The sequence below is a fragment of the Curcuma longa genome, chromosome 20 (genome assembly GCF_044706935.1).
Source record: "Curcuma longa cultivar G26 ecotype Majalengka, Jawa Barat chromosome 20, ITB_CL_G26_1.1, whole genome shotgun sequence".
Taxonomy (NCBI): domain Eukaryota; kingdom Viridiplantae; phylum Streptophyta; class Magnoliopsida; order Zingiberales; family Zingiberaceae; genus Curcuma; species Curcuma longa.
In genome coordinates, this window is record NC_133880.1 from 3172751 (window position 1) to 3195330 (window position 22580).

General features: G+C 40.6%; 4 protein-coding genes across 4 annotated transcripts; all 4 read right to left on the minus strand.

The window, feature by feature from the left end:
- Window positions 1-1199: 1199 nt before the first annotated feature.
- Window positions 1200-11434, minus strand: LOC141813401 (AP-4 complex subunit epsilon-like). Its single transcript, XM_074701367.1, has 11 exons — window positions 10562-11434; window positions 9223-9408; window positions 8920-9135; window positions 8738-8848; window positions 7196-7393; window positions 6976-7107; window positions 5903-5959; window positions 5680-5796; window positions 4401-4478; window positions 4105-4248; window positions 1200-2627 (listed from the first exon to the last, which is right to left on the minus strand). The coding sequence occupies exons 1-11, from the start codon at window positions 11168-11170 to the stop codon at window positions 1572-1574; spliced, it is 2904 nt and encodes a 967-aa protein (XP_074557468.1). The 5' UTR covers window positions 11171-11434; the 3' UTR covers window positions 1200-1571.
- A 575-nt stretch (window positions 11435-12009) lies between these two features.
- LOC141813431 (GTP cyclohydrolase 1-like) lies at window positions 12010-14627 on the minus strand. Its single transcript, XM_074701400.1, is given in 3 exon segments — window positions 12010-13192; window positions 13194-13390; window positions 14205-14627. Coding segments are annotated over 3 exon segments (1491 nt in total). The 5' UTR covers window positions 14452-14627; the 3' UTR covers window positions 12010-12145.
- Window positions 14628-16723: 2096 nt separating this feature from the next.
- On the minus strand, window positions 16724-17402 carry LOC141813452 (uncharacterized protein At5g01610-like; the record flags this gene model as incomplete). The annotated part of the gene is given in 1 exon segment (XM_074701419.1): window positions 16724-17402. A coding segment is annotated over 1 exon segment (472 nt), but the record flags the coding sequence as incomplete, so codon positions are not given.
- Window positions 17403-18379: 977 nt separating this feature from the next.
- LOC141813450 (uncharacterized) lies at window positions 18380-19693 on the minus strand. The gene is made up of 2 exons (XM_074701417.1): window positions 18968-19693; window positions 18380-18844 (listed from the first exon to the last, which is right to left on the minus strand). The coding sequence occupies exons 1-2, from the start codon at window positions 19653-19655 to the stop codon at window positions 18456-18458; spliced, it is 1077 nt and encodes a 358-aa protein (XP_074557518.1). The 5' UTR covers window positions 19656-19693; the 3' UTR covers window positions 18380-18455.
- Window positions 19694-22580: the final 2887 nt, after the last annotated feature.

Below are 22580 nucleotides of genomic sequence, written 5' to 3' on the forward strand. Positions count from 1 at the left end.
ATATAATAATCAATCAAATAAATTTAAAATATAAATTCTTTTAATAATTAAATAAATTTGAATGGTAAATTTAATAAGATCTAAAAGAATTAAATTCAAATGAAATTTAAATTCACAATCTGGAGTTGCCAGCTCGTCGTCCATGGCGACGCTTCCTCCGTCGCCCAACTCATCCGCAATTACAAGCACTCTTCTTCTGCAAAAAAGGTGGAATCTGTCACCTTAGCTGGTCCACACGATTGGTCCCACGATCATTTATGAGGAGGTAAATCGAGAAACTGCAGTTGATCACGACGTAAGAAGGTATTGCCTGATTTCGTCAGGATTCGAAGCTTTATCCTTTTCTGCAAATCTACTGTGTTATAATCAACTCAGCTATGTCTCGGAAGCGCAATCACAAGCACTCCTAAACACGCCTCTCTTGCAACCTTTCAACCGCCATTAAACCAATCAATCACAACACTTGTTTCCTAACGGCCTGCGTAACCGCCACTTGAGCTCTCGTCAAGCTCCCTACTCGGCGCTCAATTCATTCATCCTTTTCTTGCTCATCCATGTGGCAAATGATTTTCTCATCTTTTCCACCCATTTCCGCCCCAAAAGGCACCAATCAAACTCCAAGGAAAAAAGCCATCTTCCACAGGCTTCCTTCGACTTTATGCTCTCATTCAATGAACAAGTAGTAAACATGCTCTCGACTTCATGCCTGCCCCACCCACCTATCCATATGCCAACTCCATTCAGTAACTTAACATGATCCAATTAATCCTGAAAGTGATTAGTCAGTCCTATAAAAAATTTTCACCGACCACCAAGATAAATCAAGAAAGCATAGATGAATCTTGACGGATGATTCAATCTCATAAATTTTTTAAACCCCCAAATATTAATGTATCTTAGATGAAATTTGAATCCTTGTTATGTAAAGAATCCATCCCACCTCTTACCATCACACCATGACCCTAAAATGACAAGATTAAAGAACATCATAATCAACCATTGATGGATACGTGTGAAGAGATCTAACTTTATTACTAACCGTTCCTACAGAAATTTCATCATGCAACATAAGGAATACATTCATAAACTGCTTGCACAAGGACCAATAGAAGAAAATATGTTGGGAGATAAAATTTAAATTCTATTATAGACAATACAAAGGATCGAAAAGGGAAGACAGAAAAAATACCAGTGCAGCAAGTGTCGAAGAAGAAGCTCATTAACGCAACCAGTGGATGAATGATGGCATCCTTTTTCTCACATGTCCAAGCGTCTCTTATCTACAATATAGAACCAAGCACATCTACAAATTGGCCAACATGTTATACACCTTGTTTAAGCAAAAGTCCTATTTCTTCACCTAAAAAGGAAAAAATAAAAATTAAAAAGGAATTCCCATTTAGATTTACTCAATAAGCCTTGAAGCATGCGTTCTCGTCTATGGCTTGAAGTCGAGCCAGTCTAAGCAAGCAAATCATCGACTCACTCTTGTTGTATGAGAAAGAATCCACAGGAGTTCTTGTCGAGATCCATATGATGCGCGAACAAGCGTAAAGTTCACTGTGCACTTTTCAGCCCAACAAGTCTCTGAACAAGTTGGGGTTGTTTCCAGTTGGTGTCACACCTACCTGCCTAGCGGTTGCATCCTTGTTCAATGCATCTTGAAGATTTGAGCCCTTCTTTACTGCTGGTGTGGATTTTGCAGTGTATGAACTTTTATCGGCGGAATAGATGCCTTCAGAAACCAAACTAAAGGAACTGCTGCTAAATCCACTTGGAGGTGTATCCATGTGCAGCGTTGCCATCAGATCCAGTGCTTGGGCACCACTAGTTGTGATAGAGTTATCAATCACTGCTGGTGCTGGAGCTGGTCCTATAAGCCCTTCCAACTCTTTGAAGGGATCAATAGTTGGGGCGCTTATTGGGACTGGCTCCCCAAAATCAAGTAGATCAGGAGCAGCAATTTTCACCTCAGAATTTCCAGGACTGACTGATCTAGCCGCGCTGGATTTCTCAGCATTTGCAGCACTCCCTTTGGGCATCCTCTGGCTGGATGTTGGTTTCTTCTCAGTTTTACTGGCCGAAGCACTAAAAAGCGAGGCTGCTAATCTTTGTTTTTCTGCTGAAACTTCAGGCTGTTTTCTCCTTGAATCATACGTGGTATCTTGTGACTGAGACCTAATGCCATCCTGATGTGCCTCGATGCCATTTGTTGTCTTCTCTGCAGAGGTAGTGCTGGATGAAGATGAATATGTAGGCTTACCCCACTTCTTCTGAACACCGTCGAGGCGAAGCTTAATTCCAACATCTGCAGAAGAGGCTTCAGGGCCAGTAGGCAGCTTAGAACCCTGGTTATTTTCTCTATAGTAAGTAGTCTCAGGCACTGGAACAAGATCCCTAGCTGGAGTCGAGACAGAGGCTTGAGGAATAACAGATATAGAAGATGGCTTTGGAAGCTCATATGCTTCAAATCTAAGTGTTTGGCTCGAAGCTTCTTGCTGGTATGGACTTCTAAAGTTGTTTACGCCGGACATGCCTAATCGTTCGCTTTCAGGAAGGTACGGATTTGCTCCCTTCTCAATGGATTGTTGCACAAAATTATTCAAGAACGAAAGCTCCTTGTCAACCTAAAATGAAAACACCTTGTTAGCTTATTGGAGTACTAAGGGATTAGAAACATTCGCATTTTAACTTAAAATAGTTGCAATTGAGCCTCAGAGCAATTTTCTGAAGCTAAGAGACCATGCAAGTTTTTCAGGAAACTAGACAGCAATGTTTGGTTGTAAAATTTTTTAAAGTAATCAAGAAAAACCAATCATGTTGCCATATTTGTCCCAATTACTTAGGGTATGGGAACATCCAGTGAACTCTAATCAAGGCAATATATTGGTACTATACAATTCAATTTTTCTTATTACTTTATCCAACTAATATTTCATTTGGACTTACTTTCTCCTAACACCTCTAACAATAGATTCAACTCTTTTAAGTTCTAACAGTTTAGTAGTTTTGAATATTTTATAACCATCACAATTAATGTTCTCTCATTTTATCATTCATTGTAGCTGCACACAACAAAAAAAGAAAATATGGAAAATGAAAATAAATGTAAAACAAACAATTTTTGTATAACCACATCTTAAATTTCTTTAAGATGAAATTATTTCTTACACAAAAGATGATTAATTATTTGAATGCACCACTGAGGCAAAACTTCATTTATTGTGATTTTTTATAGCACCCATTTTCTTGAAAAAGATTCTTACACAACAAACTTTCAAACAAATTATTATTTATTTGAGAAGAAGATGAAAACTAGAAATATTTTTTTAACTAAAGGGTAGTTTGGTGCATGAAACTCTTGGCAATGCGGGATCCGGAAAAGTGTCGAACTACATTGGGTCTATTGTACACAACCTTACCTTGCATTGCAAGAGGTTGTTTCCGTAACTTGAACTCTGTGACCACAAAGTCACACAGCAGCAACTTCACCGTTGCGCCAAGGATCCCTTTCTTTTTTAAAAAAACTAACAAAATCTAATTTTCTGCAAGCACAAACAAAAGAACCCAAAAATTGAGACTATTCAGCACTTAAGGTAAAAAGATTTCTAGAGTGACAGACAATAAAACTTTCAAGAAAAATTGCAATTGTACAAGCTCTTTCATCTGTTATATCCTATAGTCACAGTAATTAGCCTGCATCATAAGCTATTCTATCTTACAGCCAGTAAAATTTAAGTTCATATGAAAATATCCATTTTGGAGAACTATAGTTTAACATCACCCTCATGGTGAAGGTAGGATTGATCTTGATTCATGAATTCAATGAATTGCTAGATAATGCAAGTTATAATCCATGCACTTTACACAAGCAAGTCTTGATGACCAATTGATCATGACGTGCCCTCATGCTCTGGAAAACATTAAGCTAATAGGTAGAGATACTATCGAAGCTTAAAGTACAAGGAGAAAACTCTATTTAAAGATTTGAGAACATCAAACATTCATAACCCAACTATAGAAAATCAAATGCAATGAGAAGATAATTTACTCATGCATGCAATGAATTATAGCAATGCAGTTCTGAAGCTGCATAATGATTACCTCAATATCCTCACAGCTTGCATCTAGTGGCAGGACACTTCCAACTGCTTGACTATCTAAAGACAACAATGCTTGTAGTTCATAAGCACGTTGCTGTAAGTCTGTTGAATGTGATGCAGATAGTTCATCAATGAGGGACTGACACTGCAATAACAATAAAAACAATTTACTGCAGTACTAGTAAAAGTATATAATCTAAGCAAGCAAGACCCAATTTACAATACAATGAAGAGAGTTCAATTATAGTCTCTAAGCATATAATACAAATTCAAATATGAACCATCTAAAATCAGTACCTCAGGCAACATTTCCACTTTTCTTCCTGCAGCAATCTCAAATGCACAAATCTTCATGATTGCTGACATTGCATAAGCCTATCACAAATTTGAGCAAAGAAGTAATAAATTAAGCTAAGATCCTTGCTAAATAGCAGGTCCACAAATAACAAAATAAGAAGATTAATATATAACCACTAGTAGACCATACTACCAAAGTGATTTGTCACGCCCATAAATATATACATTTTGAACTTTTACATAAATAAATAACCTCAGAGTAAGCAGTCACTGAATCATGTATCAGATAATTGTTTCAGAAACTCTAAGGCAACATCTGTTTCACTTGGTCCAAAAGCTTGAGTTAGGCAATTTGATTTGAGGTCTCTAATGATGTGAAGGCTTTGGTCCCATTTGGTAGAGCAAGATAATAACACCCTCCTCTTATAAATACAGTGATTCTTAAACCTTTAATTATTCTCTGTTATGTGTTTTTTCATGAATGACACATCTGAAATGTTCAAATTAAAAACTCAAAAAAGTGAAATTATTATTTTTTAATTACTAGTTTTAAAATTCATGGTACATAATTGTTGGCACAGGTACACAAATGGGTGATGCCACCCACCGTGATACACATTTGCTCTTTAATTATTATATCCCTGGCGTGACTTGAGTCCATGTCAATCATCAGTTTCACCTAACCTTCATCAGGGGAATTTCCACCACTCTGCTCCATTCACCTCCTTATTATTCTGCTATACTTCATTATATTTTAGCATGCAAATATAATCTTGCTGGCTTCTTGGCAGATACAATTAGGCATAAAGCAGGACTTCATAAAAATTCTCAAGGACATAGCTCTTTGGAAAATCTTTCAAATTAACAGATTATATAAATCAAATAAGAAGTTTGATGAGTATATCAAACAACAAAACAGTAGAAAAATGGATCATTGACTACAGTGTTTCTTTTATTATTTGAATTAAGGAAAGCAAATCCTGCTGTAGGTCTCGATGACACAAATTCTCAATAGCGAATCATTAAGCCAAAAAGAAATGTCAAGTGTTAATACCAAATCCATGTAAGATGCTAACAATCTTAAAAAAGAAACAGACATCAATGTTGTAGATATGTGAAAAACATTCTAGCACAAGTCTAAGTTTTTCATTGTACACCAGAAACTCTTCTCTATGTCTAGGCTGAGGAATTGTAAACAATCACAAACATGCTAACATATCGATACTGAGGAAAGTAAAGTTATCTATGTCACAAGCAAAAACATGATTAAGAGATTGACCTTGACAGTATCATTGCATAGATGGGCCTCAGTAATATCGCATAATTTTCCAATTATATAAGAAACAGCGTATTTCCCATCTGCAGTTCCATACTCTCCAAGAACCCAGCATATGACCTGATCTTAAATACATTCTTTAAGTGCATTATAAAGACACATAGAATAGGTAACCAAATGAATATCAACAAAAAAAAAGTAAAATATAAAGAGAAATACACAAGACCTGCAAAAATAAAGATGGAAGCTTTGGCTCCCCAAGAATGCGCAAGTAAGAATCCACCTGCACAGAAGAAATAGATGTTACAGCTATTCAATAGGGAATAAAAAGATGAAAATACAACAGATAATCAAGAGAGACAATGACTCCATGCAGAACCTCTAGTTTTCTATCATCCAAAAGAACTGAGCTGACTAACTTGTCCAGTAAAAAAAGGACACTTTTGGTGAAAAGAAGTATGAGAAACTTTTTATTTCAAAGTCTGCAAAATATAGTTATTTGTCTCAGCTACTATTATTTTTAGCACCAATGTCAAATAAAACAAGCAAAGATTAATTGTGTCTACTTGGAGATGTGAAGCCTGATTGTCGTACAATGCAATTTTATAGGCTACGAGGAATGGGAATCAAACTCACTGGTGAACTTGCCAAGGGTGCAAGGGTGGCACCCCTGCAAGGGCTATAGGAGTAAAATCAGAAAACTCCAACTTCAGCCGACCCAACCTAGTGGCATGATAATTGATGACCCTGCCACGTGTTCTGCCAGTTCTGCCAATTCTGTTTGACGATCAACTTACCCTAACTGGTGCCAGCCAATGGTGCTATTTTGAACACCTGAGTGTATAGTAATCCAAGCAATCTGGTGTTCCTAACCCATCTTCTAGAATTTTTTGAATCAGTCTTTTTATATGGCATATTGATGGCATATTGATGATTATTCTGTACTAGAGGTGTGATGTGATGCATATTTGATGACGTCATCATAAGAATCTTCCCTTATGGCAATGGACATAAGAAGGCTTGTGAACCATACAAAACCTCACTTCCTTAATCTTGTTTTTTTTTCAATATTTTTAATCTTCTCTTACTTGTTTGCTTCTTATTTTCACATTGTAAAGGAGATTATCATGTTCCAATAACCAGTAACAGAGAATTATGCAGTCTAGGTACTGGTACTAAAGTAATACTGTGATTCTGACACAACATAATCCACAAAGTGAGACATTAAATTCCAGATGACAAATGTATAGGCATTCAAATCTACCCTGTAAGTTAAAAATCTAACATCCACAAACTTACTGCAGAGGATCTGAGCTGACTGTCAGCACCTTCATTGTCCTCTCCAAATCCTTCAGAAATTAGCCGCATCAAATTATGTGCCACTCTAACATTTACAAGATCCCCTGCATGCTCAAAGACCTTATTCATGGTCTGGAGAGTACATTAGTCAGAGACAATGCTGTGAAAAGTTTAGAAGGTAGGTACAAAGCAATAAGATTTAAACAACATGGAGTATTACTTGGATAAACCATTGGTTGCTTGGTGCAAATTGTTCAGCAAGCTCCACACAGCGTGATGCAATCTCTGTTTTGTAGTGATTATCATTGATACTTATCATATAATCAATCATGCGGTCAACTATTACTTCAACATTTGTGGACTTTGTCATTTTATAGAGCAATTCAAATGTCTTGCGCTTTAAGGTGTCATCAGGGTCCTGTAGAAACGAATCCATGAAAATTGATTCAGTAAATTACATTGTTCATATATTAGTTTTTGCAAATGCTAGGTAGATAAATAATTAGCACTGATATATAAATGAGTCTGAAACATTAATATTAATGTAAGCTTGATTGTACACAAAACCGAATAACATTTGTATCAATCCATCAGAAGGAGATGATTGATAAATTTTTCTGTGTACTGGATTTCTTGTATGGCAGATTGATACATTTGATGTGTTGGAAGTTTAGGGTGCTTATTGATCTGGAGTTTTCTTGTATGCTAGTTATTTGCTTTAGAGGTTGTGAAGTTTAAAATCATTGATTATCGAGTTGCTATTTAGTACTTGAGAATGTAATTGATAGGTGAAACTATATCAGCTTATCTGGTGCTTTGTAGCTGTTTGGTGTGGCTGGTAGTTGCTGAATGATACTAGCTTGATACCAGAGAGCTTCTGCTATGGCTGAGCTGATATTCATGGCTCTTTGGGAGGGTAGTTGCTGGTTTGGGATAGCCTATATGGCGGCTGCTTTTCGATTATGTTAGTTCCTTGAGGGGATGCTGGTGGTACCTCATGCTGGTTGGGTTGCTGAAGTTTGTCAGTTTCTATGTTTGGCATGAAAATTCTGGAAGCAGTTATGATTTATATAAACTGACTATTAGATCATGTCAAAATTCTTAACAGGTTTTTTTTCTCTGCTACTTGTCTACTTGGACCTGCTTATTGGTAACTGTGTTGGAATTGGAGGTTTATAGAGAGAGTTGTATGTTGAAAGGGTATACAGTCTACATAACTTTCCTCTGATTGAATACAAGTTCACTTGCATTAATGCAAAAAAAAAAAGAAGAGATGATTACTTATCGCGCACAAAATAGAATGATCATTCCAGAAGAAGATGATTAATTATCCTACACGACAGAATAATCATTAGTATCAATCCACCAGAAGGGGATGATTAATTATCCAACAGATATAAATTGACCTACACCAGGTGCAGTAGGCTTGATCTTTGCCTGATATGAATGCTAGATTAAGAGAATGATAGATTGCTAGAAAATGACCAAATTAATGTAAAAAGTTTATTGTTATGAGTGAAGCAGTGTACATCTAGGTTTACCCTACAGCTTGATCCTTAAGGTCTCAGAAGTGCATTATCACCTTTTTCGCTAATTAATAAGTAGCATTTACTCTTGCCACAATTGAGAGCAAACACCAAGTCAATTGATTACAGAGTTAGAAATTATTATTATGATTAACACATACAATATTTTATAAAAAATCTCATGAGATGAAACTATCAGTATTTATATTAAGAATATTTTTGAGAGAATCCATCACCTCTAAGCAATCAATTACAGCAAGTTGGTGTTCTTCAGCAATATCTGGATTTATTTTTATAAGTCTTCCAAGAGAATCAATGCCCATGTATTTGAGATTATGACTATCACTCTGCACAACAAAAGTAGCATCATGAGATATATCACAATATATTATCAACCAAAAATGAAAATTGAGCATACCTTCAGAAACTTGGAAGTGGCTTCAATAGCAGAATCCATCAATTTAGCATTTGGGTAGATGGATGAGACACAGCATATACATTCATACAGCACAGCATTCCCGATGTTGCTTGATGTTTCAGATTTCCTGAATATGTCACTAAGTACATTATAAATGTGGCCACTTGCCTGCTTATCACCACTACCGAGCAATGCAAGAATCTTTAGCAGTTTTATCTGCATGAGAAGATATGATGCTATCAAAACTAAGCTGGAAAACATAAAACTTCAGTCAGAGATAAAGTATTCCATGTAGCAGAGTACCTGAATAAATGGAGCGGGCATTTGATGATAATCGTACGTCTTTGGAAGCCTTCTTTCAGCTACCTGCTTAAGGATGCTAACAAAGCTGGTGACAAGATCCTTGTATGAATTTGCATCTTCAGTAATGAGATCAAAAAGAGGATAAAGTGATGCACCCATCACTCCAGGATCACTATCACACAGTTTCTGCAACAGAGATAAAAAGCAATGTGTCAACTCCCAGAAAATTAAGGTTTGCAACACAGTAGAAACCAAACAAAAACTCACAAGTTTTATAAATGAATAAACATGACTCAAGTTGTTGACTGCTCAACCATAACAAAATCAAGCAGCAACTTTAGATTTAAAACTGATTAATTTCTCTTCTCCTATACCAATATTTCATTACTTCAATTGGTATATAAACAAGGGTAGGATTTATCCAACTGGAATGATCAAGGACAAGATAAATTGTTTTCTTTGTATTTCCAAATTAATCAAGATGCTTAAGAAAATGAAGTGAGGTTAATTGCAAATCAGAGCAACATAGCGCACATGGAAACAATATAGATGTCAGCTAGAATGCTTACTCATTCTGGAATTTGTTCTTTTTTCCTGAAGCAAGTGAAGAGACTATTGAATAGAGTATATCCCAATAACAGTCTTGATAAACAGAAGAAATGCAAACTCAAGATGTTTTAAAATGGACATAGGTTGAAGTGAAGCAAATAGCTGAAGGTTGTTAAATAGATGGTTAATAATCTATTAAGAATCCTGTAATAAATTTTCAAAAAATCAAACGTTAGCAATCTTCATGAACATATTTCAGCTGTTTACACGTACTCCATGCCTTTGCATGGGAAGCTTTAACCTGTCAAGTCAATTAGATTCTGATGGAAAAAACACATTATGTAAAGTTTGCTTATTAGTGTCACCCATACACTCCGTAGAAATTACTTGTTTAGATATATAATGAAAGGTAAAAGTCCAATTATGTTATTCCATTTCAGATTACATATGACTGAAGTTGCTGATGCAATCATGGCTAATCTCAAAGGAAGCATTTAATAAACAAACTATAATGGTGTTACATTCATGTAATCATCGAGCATAAGGGAGTACTGTAGGAAATCAGAGAAAACCTACAGTATGGCTGAAGTTGCTGATACGATCACGGCTAATCTCAAAGGTAGCATTTAATAAATAAACTATATTGGTGTTACATACATGTAATCATCGAGCATAAGGGAGTACTGTAGGAAATCAGAGAAAACCTACAGTGCCATTCTTTTGCACACAGGAATTGAATGTTATATAAAGCATGCAGGCAGAAAGGAAATGGAAGTGCGAAAGAAGTGACCTTTCTGAAGTTGGAAATGAGGTGGGACACGGAGGAGGGTGAGCGCTGGTAGAAGCGATGGACTGCCATCACGGCCTTCTTGCGGACGGCCTCCTTTGGATGAGCAAGGAGGTCGACGACCTGAGGAAGAACAGCAGGGATAGTTTCCTCGTTGATGAGCTTGCAGGCGGCAGTGAGGGCGGCGCAGACGACCAGATAGTTGTCGGAGCGGAGGTCTTTCTGGATGGTATTGATGATTAGGATGATGAGGTCATGATCGTCGCTGAGAAAGAGCGTGACGGCGAGGTAGCCGGTACGCTTGAGAGCGAGCGAGTCGTCGTGGGTCATCTTAACGGCGTGGATGTAGCCAAAGGAGGCGTCATGGCCAAGCATCTCGGCGTAGACGAGGCGAATGATATAATCCTTCATCCTGCGTCGCGGGACGTCGGGCTCCGCGATCCGGCGTCGAAGGGACTCGATCTCCCGCAGAATGATGCGGTCCTCCTCCGCCTTGGAACGCGCCTCCCCGATCGACTTCACCAGGTCCAGGAATTCCTTGGACTGGCCGGCCCACGCACCGCCCTGGGAACCCATCGCCAACTCCCGTCCGATCGTCTTCAGCTGCTCCATCTGCGCTTACAGCTTTGCTACTTCGACCTGACACCAGATTCAGCTTGCCAAAACCCTACGACGGATCTCCAACGCGATGGATCGAAATGCCCTGCCCGCGCGAATTGTTCCCGATTCCAAGCGTAACAGGAGGATAAACTCGGATCGAATCGGAAAGGGTGGGCAGAATCGAGATGGAGATCGAGGTTGAGATCTGGAAGACGAACGGAGACCACGAAGGAAACGTGATTTTTCTTTTTCTTTTCCCTTTTCTTCTCTCTGATTGTTGCTGTGATTTTACACCAAGATTTGTCAGATTTCACTTAAGCCCCCTAATTCTAACGTTTCTTAAAACACCCTTATAGTTTTAATATCAATAGAAAAACCTCTAAAGTTTCCAAAGTATCATTGTACATGGTAAAATTATATTACTAGAAGATAACTATTAGACATCTTTGATGATATTTCACTACAATAAATATTTTTTTTTTAAAAAAAAAACCTCTCTTTCCTCTTCTCCAACCCATCAAGATTAAACACACAAGAATTTAATATTCCAAGGATGTCATAGAAATAAATGTAAACTTCAAGGTGCAAAATGCAAAAAATCAAATGAACTTTAGGGAGGGGGCCAAGTGAAGTTTTCTCCAATTAGCCGGTCTGGTCGAGCCCGGTCCGGCTGGGACCGAAGAAAGCAACGTTACGCCCTTTCGTTGCGGCTTAACCAGCACCGTACACGTGTGCTCTACCTAAATTGTCTTTTCCTCGCAAATAAACACAAACAAATTCGCCATCGATGAACAAACGGTCTAGTAAAGGGACAAAGGCCTAGAAAACAGCATGTCATTTGGGATCCATCATCCCTCTTTGAGCCTGTGTTTACCTCGACTGATGGGTATTCAGTCTCCATAGATGAACTCTTTTCTAATCACTCATACTCAGTGAAGTTGCATCATATATGTAGCTCGATAGATCGATAAATGAAATTCATCGAGATCAAACCGCAGACGAAGCATTGCTGCCAATCGTCTGCAAAAAACGAGCCTTCACTTTCGAATCGCGAGAAAACTGCCCGAGAACAGCGGTTGTGGCCGTGTTGCTCCCTACTTTCTCGATCCCTCTCGATATCATGCAGTTATGGTGGGCTTCTACGACGACCATTGCTCCATCGTTGAACTTGGAATGAACTTCTTCTGCTATCTGTCTGGTTAACCTCTCTTGCACTTGGAGCTTGCGGGCAAAGAAATGAACCATTGATTGCAGGGCTGACCGTTCGATAGGTATAGTTTCTCGTTTGATCAAGTATCCAATGTGCGCGACGCCATGAAATGGTAAGAGGTGGTGCTCACAAAGTGAGAAGAAAGGAATGTTTAGCACTGTCTGCATCTCATTCGTGCCGTCAACATTGCCTTCTTTCGCACATCTTTGGATACTGAGACTGTTCGAATCCAAGTCGCGGTTAGAGCTCTTGAAATTCAGAAGCCATTGAACATAACGGCACGGAGTGCCCACGAGTTCTTTCCTCAAAGGATCTGCACCAAGGGACTGGAGGATGGATGCTACTGCAGTCACCATAGAAGCTTGTGACTCTGAAACTGCTGTCCTGGAATAAGTCTTTCCATTTCTGGAGTTTCTAGCACAATATCCATTCGACAGAGGCACCTCCGGAGACCTTACCGGGCACCAGGGATAAACATGAGAGTTGTTTGTATCTTCTCTTTCGATGACTACACCTCTTAGCCTCAGAAGAGATGAGAAATCATCCCACAAAGAGCTTTCCTCTTCTTTAAAAACTCCAGATCTTGAAGAAACTAAAACATGTTCCCAGCTGTGCATATCTGATACGGTTGAATAAGTAGAATCGATATCGCTTAAATGGTCTTCGGGCAGCTTCATGTGACAACATTGAAGAGCAACGGCAACACCGGCTGGTTTAATGCTGCTATGCAATGCCGCACAAATTTCGCTTGCAAGTCTTTTCGGATCCTGAAGCCTCCTTGCAAATACATCTGCGGCTCGTGAGAGCTTACTTAGGCCCACAACACAGCCCTCCAGAAGGAATGTAACCAACATGGCACTTGATGCTAAACGGAAGCAAGCAAGACTCGCAGTATGAAAACAAGTTGATGTCGCGAACAACCACTAGTCCACCGGCTCCTCCTCCATGACCGGTTCCCAAATTCAGTCCAGCTTCAGGGAACAAAGCATCCTGCACAATGTCCTTCACATTTTGTTTGTAACCTAGTGCAGAAAAGATTGAGACAAACTAAGACATTGATAGAATTATTCCAAACATCAATGCAAAGAACCAATTCTTTATACAGACATTGATGGAATTAGTAGGAACAATTTGTAACACAAGAAACCAAGACAATTGCAAGATAAGAATGCTGATAAACTTAATGGTAGAAATTTTGAAAACATATTCATGTTTCATAAGCAAGTCAAATGGAAAGGAAACTTCAAATGGCCAATCAATAACTTTACACTGAGTATGAATGAGAGATTTTAATTCGGATAGTAAATCCAAAAACAAAATGAGGTTGAAGATTTGCTTAGCTTACAGAGAGAAGAAGAACATTCTGACTAAGACAACAATCAGGGTAACACATGAATCAACGTGCTTAATATTGAAAAGTGAAATAATTTACAACAGCATAGACAATTCCACAACTGATAAAATAGAACAAACAATGGAGAAAGAACAAACAATAAAGGAAATACAATAAATGCAAGTGGAATAGAACAGCTGCATGCTAAGCCTTGACGTTCATGAAGTCCACCAAACATATTCCTTATCCGTGTAAAGATGGCATTGGTTGCTACTAGGTATACTCTCCAAAATCGCAAATTTGGAAATCGATGCAGATATCAAAAGCGAGTGGCAATGTTATTTGAACTGAAGAAAAGAAGAGGACAGACAGATCTGTGTAAAACGAAAGGGAACAGAAAGGGGCAGAGAAAAGTTCCGGCTTTGCTCCCAAAAAGAGAAAGAAGGGCAGTTAAAAGTTCCAACAGCATAGCAGCAGATCTACACGATATAGAGATCACAAACCTCTGGTTCCGCCACGGAACGCCTTGGCTACGCGCTGCGGCGTCCTCCGGAGGCCCTCCCGCTGGTGGTCCTCTCCGAGGCCCTGCAGCAGCACCCTCACGGCCTCCTCGATCGACCGCGTGCTCTCGGCGTCTGCATCTGATTCGAGCTCCGACGCCGCTGGATCCGTCGCCTCGTTCTCCTCCTCCTCCCATCCGACTCCGTTTTCGAGGTCGATCTCGAAGCAACCGGAGTCGAGCGCGCCCATGCCTACGCCGAGCGAGAGGGAGGAGGCAGCGGCGAGGGAAGAAGAGCAGGGGGTGAAGGAAACGTAGGGAGGAGAGGCTGCGCTGCGCCTCGAGATGAGTGGATCCACGCACCGCCGCCATCGCTTGCCTTCCTTTATCGTGCTACGATTCGACGAAAGTGAAGCCCAAAAGCGTCCAGGGAGGTCGACGCAACAGACCGCTCCACCCCTCTTCCGGTCCTACACTCCGGTCTAATTGCGGTCCGGTTCAGTATATTTTATTCATTCGATGACTCAAGTCCAATTAAAATTTAACGAAAATTTTATCAATTAGATTTTTTTTTAAAATAGCCTAATTGCTGAGCCACTTAAGATTTCCAATTTATTGCTAAAATATTTTCTCGATTATTTAAACGATAATTTTAAATAAATAAATAAATGATATTAATTAAATTATTTTCTAAAAAATTAAAATATGTTTTATTTATAAAAAAAATAAAATTCGTCATCTCAAAAACTTTACACGATCGACTTCACATGATTATAAGAAGATAAATAAAAAAATTACAATTAACTATTAGAAAAAAAATATTACTTTAATTTTATTGAAATTTAATTTTTATCTTTTTAGTATATATATTATGTAATAATCAATTCAATTCAATCGTGTCGGAAAACAAATTAAAATATGCTTCAGCCTTCAGGTGGTAGGTGATGGTAGGTGTGTAGCGTGGTAGGTGAGTCAACCAAGTTTGAAAAAGTTGCTCTCACAGGTGAAACTACGGCTCACCAATTAAATCTCCTTTTTTTTATAAGTCAAATATTCTTATTTAATAAAAAAAAAAGTAAAATTCACTATCTCAATGACCTCACACAATTAATCTTATGACTATCTTTGACAAATCAAAAAATTATAATTGACTACAATGGAAGAGAATATTAGTTCAACTTCATCGAGATTCAATCTTTATCCACTTCAACAAGTGTACCCGATCATAATCAATTCAATTATGTTCCGGATGCATAATTCAGATATCCAACCCTTATGATCTCAAGTATTTAATGCGACAAATCCCCCTACATTCGGGGTCAATTAAACAAGTCTAGAAAATTAGACGTGGAATGTTATTTTGTGCAAACCCTAGAAAGCAATGGATGAAACTGAATGAATCACTTAATTCATCAAGGGGTTTGACAACATTCTACCATATCTCACTCTTACCCAACACAATAACTCCCCAACTTAGTGTGATAATTCATCGAGGGATTGAATGTGAATCAGAGAAATCTAAGGAGTGATGAATGAAACAGATAGTAATGGATCTGTTCCTGTTGAGATCGCCTCATGGACTCGTCACCAGCCACGTAGCACCAAGGCAGAAGAAGATGAACTCTGGGACCTACAAGCACTAACACAGTGAAAAGAAAGGTCAGGGTGTCCCTCACTCGACCACTCCGGCACTTAAGTCAAGTCACTGAAGAAAAAGAAGGAGCAACAACTTGAAAGTTTAAACTGGTTGAAGATTATGGGATTGCGTTGTTGTGTACCTGTGTATGCAGAATAAGGAAATTATATAGATGGAGAGGGAAAGAAAATTATACCAACTTGTCATTAAGGAGAATATCTGATTTTGTCAGAAGAGAATATTGTACAGTGAGATCTGATTAGAGGAGAATATTGCACAGTGAGATTCTGTCAGAGAAGATAATGTAATATATGTGGATTTTGTCAGAGGAGATGTCATATCTATGGATCGTGTCAAAGGAGATGTAATATCTGTAGATTGTCATGTCTTATAACTTTTTGACGGCGGTGATGTGACTGTCTGATAAATTTTAATTGTGACTGACTGAGAGATTTGAAGGACTAAGAGAGAAGGGCCAGAATAGACACAGCTTGAATATAGGAGTAACGTACTTGGTGAATCGGAAGGACTCATGCTCTCAGCACCTTGATACTTGGTTCGAACAGGACGAGGAAGCAGACTGTAACCGTCAGAGTCGAATTAGGGTCGAGACCAAGTAGATGGGCGAGCGGCCGAATAGGAATCCGAGTGAGCTGAGAAAGTCAAAACTGATAGGGTCCAATCAACCCTGGTATAGGATCAAGTCAAGTCTCCCTTCTTTGTCCAACGTGTCCTGACTTGCAACCGGTCTTTACGGGCCAGGTCATAATACCCGTAACAGATCCAACAGTGTTACAGATAAACAGGGAGGTTAATAGTTCATGATTGGCAATGTTTATGTCTATTGTTTCTGAATGCAGATATATCAAGGAAGATGATGATAAAGATCATAAAGTAGAAGTAAGATCTTACTAAAATTTCAAGCCAAGAGCACTGAGATTATTTAACAAAGCCCTATTTTACTAGATAATTCAGACACCATCGGGCTTCGATTCAACGTTGATACATATGGAAATTGAAATCTTACTTGTAGATAGAGATCGCAATTTTAGGGCAAGATACAAATCCCTAATTGGTACTTACCCTAACAGATCTTAAGCATAGCTCACCGCATGGCGGTGAAGGCCGGGGAGTCGGAGGGGGAACCGGGCAGCCTCGTAGGAATCGTGGTCGTCGGGGCAGTTCAAGCCGCAGCCGCATCGCGGGGAGATGTAGAAGTTGCTCATGGCGAAGTCGGCGGAGGCGATGCCGACGGAGAAGCGGAGGGAGTCGGTGAGGCGGCGGACCTCGATGATGTTGACCCAGAAAAAGAGGATCTTGACGCTGACGCCGTGGAGGTCGGAGAGACGGCCGGGCTCGATGACGCCGGTGATGGTGGATTTGTAGCGGAGCTGGTAGGAGCCATCGAGGGAGAAGCTGCAGGATCCGTTGAGGTAGGCGGAGAAGGCGCCGGTGGAGGCTTTGAGGTCGTACCCGAGAGCGCCCTGGGGGAGAAGTCCCGGCGGGAAGTCGTACGATGCGAGGACCTGGTAGGCCGTCAGATTATCGTTGCCGGCGGCGGCGGAGGAGGAATTGAGCAGGAAGAAGAAGAAGAAGACGACGACGACGACAGAAGTGGGCGATCGAGCGGCCATCGTCAACGGCGAGCAGATGAGTTCGTTCGCCCCCTTCTGCTCCTCGCGAAGAACGCACTCAATCCGTGGTGTAGCCACGGCCCACGACGTTCAATGCTCGTGAATAAAGTCGTGGGTCAATTCGTGTTTGAAGATAAATATCCTGCTCTTGACGTCAGTGTGCTGTTTAATTTCTTGTTTATTTTTATTTTAAAAAAAAGATATATTAATTATTAGAATTGCTACGCTGCGCGACGAAGAATCCGTGATCCGTGCGCAACACCTGTGATCCACCATCGTTGCCGCCACCCTCGCCGAGCCGTCCGACCACCGCCGGCCGTCGCTTGGGCCGTGATCGACGTGCCACTCGCCGGCGCCGCCCGAGGCGCCGGATTCCGATCGGATAGTGGTCGGAATCTGGTAAATTTAACCAGAAACAGTCGCCTCCCATTGCGCGACCACTGTCGATGCCTGTCGACGCCGATCAGACCGGATTCCAACCAAATCACGATCGAGGAAGGACTGACGTCCTCGACCGATCTTCAACCACGATTCGATCAGAATCTGACCTGTTCATCGTCGATAGTGGTCGCGTCGTTTCCGACCAAATCGCGGTCGGAATTCCGACCAAATCACGACGTCGATCCTTCCTTGGCCAGAATCCGATCGTGATTTAGTCGGAAAACATAATTTAGCCTGCCACTGCCAATCCTATTTCTAATCGAATTCTGTCGGATTCGGATCACTATCCGGTCGGAATCCGACGTCGGATGGAATACCGGTGAGCGGCGCGTCGATCGCGTCCGAGGCGGCACCCAACAGTGGCCGGATGGCGCGGCAAGGGGGGCGGTGGATCGTGGGTGTCACGTGTCGATCGTGGATTCCTCGTCGCGCAGGCATAGCATTTCTCTATTAATTATTATGACTATATAAATAAAACTTGGTTGACAGTAATGGAGGAGATATTCACAACCTTTTTCCGATCATGTTCTGTACACAGCAGTAGTTATCTGCTTCCCACTCCGCCGACCACAACAATCTGCTTCAACGGCTGGGAGACGTCAGCGACCCCGGCGTGCCCGACGAACTCCGCCGGCGTGAAGGATCTCCCGTGGCAGATGCATTGGATCCTCACCTCCGACTCGGAGTTGTACCTGTACAAGAAGCCATGGACAGTCCTCCCGTCCGGCCCGTCGCCGGTCGCCGAGACTAATGGCAGTCGCCGCCGCGACAGCGAAGGTTTGCGGGCAGTGGGAGAGGAAGGCTTGTTGACGGAGGCCGTGCGCTCGAGTGGCTTGGTGTTGGACGTCCTGTGAGGCCCTGAAACCAGCTTCTTTGCTGCATCTTCTTCAGGGACTGCACTGTTCCTCGAATCAACACTGCTAACGCATCCTCCTGAAACATTCAAAACAGGGGGAAATGATTCTCTTCGAAACAGAGAATTACAGCAGTAGTTTGAAAGGTGTTTCTTTTTATGCAAAATTTGGAACAATTGATCGAAAGGGAGAAGCTTTGTACCTTGAAAAGATCCACTTCGGTGATTCGAGAGCGCAGACGCGCCGCTCCCAGTCGAATTGATCTTGGCTGGAGTCTTTCCAGTCTCGGAGTCTCCGATCCCTTTTTCGCTATCCAATCCACCATGGCAGGGATTCGTAGCCGCCGTCGCCTGAACAGGAGGGCTACCGGAAGCCACCGGTCGAGGCATAATCTTATCGCCCAGGTTCTCTCCTCCGACCACCGCCGCCGCCGGGAAGGCCGACGCCCAGCAAGGCATCACGAAGGGGAACCCGAACGCGAAGCCGTTAGGCGTCGGCACGTACTGCAAGTGGTGGCAAGGGTACACCACCGGAAGAGGATGCTTCCAGATAAATAGATCAGGATTAGGGTTAGGGATTCGTGCGTCGACGCTATTTCTCCCATCTTTGGGGGCATCCCTCGCCCGATCGGCGGACGAAACCTCTTCTTCCTTCGCCGCCCGATCCCCCGCCCTAGATTGCTTCATCTGGGATTCCAGCACCGCCCGATCCTCCTGTGTCGGCCTCTCCTTCACCCGCATCCGATCGCCGGCGCGATCGACTCTCGGCGGAGGGTTCTTCTTCTTCTCGACGCCCCCGCCGACGGAGAGACTAAGTGTGAGGTCGATTCCATCGACGTCGCCGGCCTTCTCCGCTGCAAATGGCCTTCGCTTCGAGGGCAACGATTCCATCGCCTCTTCCGCCGCTGCTCCTTCGAAAAGGGCGTTCGGAAAATTTCGCGTCGAGCACCGGAGGGAAGAAGACCGTTTAAATAGGCGCGCCCGCGCGACCAAAGAGCGTGCCACGTGTGCGTCGGACCATGATTCCTGGCGCGCCCTTTTTTTTATTACGCCACGTGATGTGGGCCCCCAGCAATGCGAACACCTCGGCTTATCTGCCCGCTACTCGGCTACGACCACCGCGCAGGCTTTCGGGCGCCGAAAACGCGTACGTAGTACTTTATCGAGACGCTGTCGCGTCGGTTTCGTGCTGGGTGTCCCGTGCGGGGCAGGAGAGATGACACAGGGCGTGTCGCCGTGAGTGACGCGTGACCGGGTCTAACGGAAACAGCGAGGCAAGAGGCGGCTCGACACGTGGATGACTGAGTCCGTGATGGGCGTAAATATGGCGTGCCACGTGGGAACTAAAAGGCTGGGTCGCCGCTGGAGTCGCTGGAGTGAGCCACGTGAAGAGTCGAGGGAAGAGCTGGCGAGGCCAGGAAACGTGTTCGAAGGTGAGTGTTTGCGTGGCAGGATTTGAGTGGTTAATTGAGCCCTATGACCGGGTGTGTACACGTGTGTTTTCTAAAAAAAATACAACATATTTTTCCTACCAAAAATATTTTTATTTTAGTGGTAGTTGCATTAATTTAATCAAAATTAATATACATAAAATATATTTTATCTCACTTTAATTAATTAAATTAGAGAGTATTTTAATTAAATTTAAATAATTTTATCGATTTTAATAAGTTGATAAAATATATTTCATGTTTTCATATATAATTGATGATGTCCCATTCGTTTATTCAGATTGTTCCTGTCCTAAATGCTTCTTGAGTTGAGATTGAGTTTTTAGTTGGCTAAACTCTAATGGCCTATGAAGAGATGTATGTCAAGATTGATCAATATTATCGATATTATTGGCACGATAACTTTGACGTTCAAGTCAAACCTAGAAGTTGTCAACCACTCAAGGGATGGTTAGGAAACCAAAGGGCAACGATCAGTGAGAGCATTTTTGCTTAGGATGGCCCGTGTCCCACAAATTATCTGTCTGAGGGTGATTAGGGAAACCAAGAGCAACAATTGTTGAGCCACGTCTCCGAGAATCTCTCTATGGAGTGCCAAACTATCGGAGGTGGAGGTCAAATGTTAGATTCGTTGATTCTGAGTAATTCTCCTGAACTCGAATGGGTCACTGTTGGTCGAACTCTAAGTGCTCTAGAGCACAATTTCCAAGTGACATTCTCGAGTCTAATGGTGCGGTGTTTGGACAAACATTAAGTGTTCGGAGAATGTTTTGTACTTGAGAATGTTGAGTGCTCAGGGATGTTGCTCTGAAGATGAATATTTAGTAATCAAGGATGCCGACCACATTTAGTGCTCGAGGATGTTGCATTGGAGATAGATGTTTAGTTCTTGCGGATGCCAACCCGGCCCAAACAATCTTCTCGAGTCTAAATGAGATGTTATTAGACGAAGGTTAAGTGTTTGAGGAATGAAATTGATGATTCCAGAATACTCAAAAAATGAATTTAGGCGGTCGAAAAGTGATACCATTCGTCCGGGAAATAATTACATAAGTACCATCAATAATTATTAATTAAAATAAAATAAAATAATTTATTTTTATATCATAACTATTATAATCAGGTTGAAATGATAATATTTTTTAGAATAAAAATATATTGAGATTTTTTTATTTTTTAAAAATAAATACCTTTTTGATAAAAATAAATAATAAGGTCGTCATGTTGATTTTTACTCATGTTAAATGTGACATTAATAAATAACTATTAAATTTGTTATAATGATAAATCTTGATCTACTTTTAATATTATCATTAATTTTTTTAAAAATAAGTCCTTACAAAGATGGCAAAACTTCCCATCTAGTTTTGAGTACTATAATAAAATATAGTCAAAAATCAAATTGCATGTCCATCCTTTTAGTTATAGATCTAATAGACGAAGATAATCATCTAGATCTAATCCAGATCTGACCCTAATCCAGGTCCGACCCAAATAGGACCTCGCTTGGGCTTGTTGATCAGGTCAATGGGTTGAATATCTATTGACTCGATTATTAAGCCAGATTCATGCTGCAAAAGGTTGGAATCCGTCAACCTAGCGGCCCCACGATCGACCCCCCGACCATCTGTGAGGAGGTAAATCACGGTGAATGCGGGACTGACCAGGGCATAGTGATATTATGCCAGATTCATAATTAGCCTGATGGTGTTTTAGATTAATTACGGTTCCTATCCAATAAAAATAGTTGAATCGACGATTTGAACCATTAATTTAGTAAAAAAAATTTATAGTAAAAATTTATTTAAAAAATTCGGTCGCTAAGAATATCTCTTACATGAGAATTTAATATACTAATAAATTAAATCTAAAAAATAATATCCAAAGTATATTCACTTTCGCCAAAAGTTACATAACAACCTAAACACAAATAACAATTAATAACTATATATAACTTTGCTCAACGTAAAGTTTTATAATTTAGTCTATCTAAAATACTCAATTTGATTAGTAAATATTTTAAAAATTATTTATTTGTTTATCAAAAGTAATAGCATGGTAAATGAATCGAACGTTCATGAATAAATTTAGTTTCAATCTAATAAGAATTTATTTATGCTCGTTCAATATATACAAGATCAATTAAATGAATAATATTGAACAATTTATAATGCTAAATGAACAAATTTGAACACATATGTGTTCAGTTCATTAATGTTTGTAAACAATTAATATTCATGCACTTGAGGCATAGTTGAATTGGTTACGATAGAGCAGAGTTGTTGAAGTCGGCAAGTTTCGAATCTCGATGAAGCCGAAACAATGTTCTATTCCGTCATGGTCAACTATAACTTCCTGATTTACC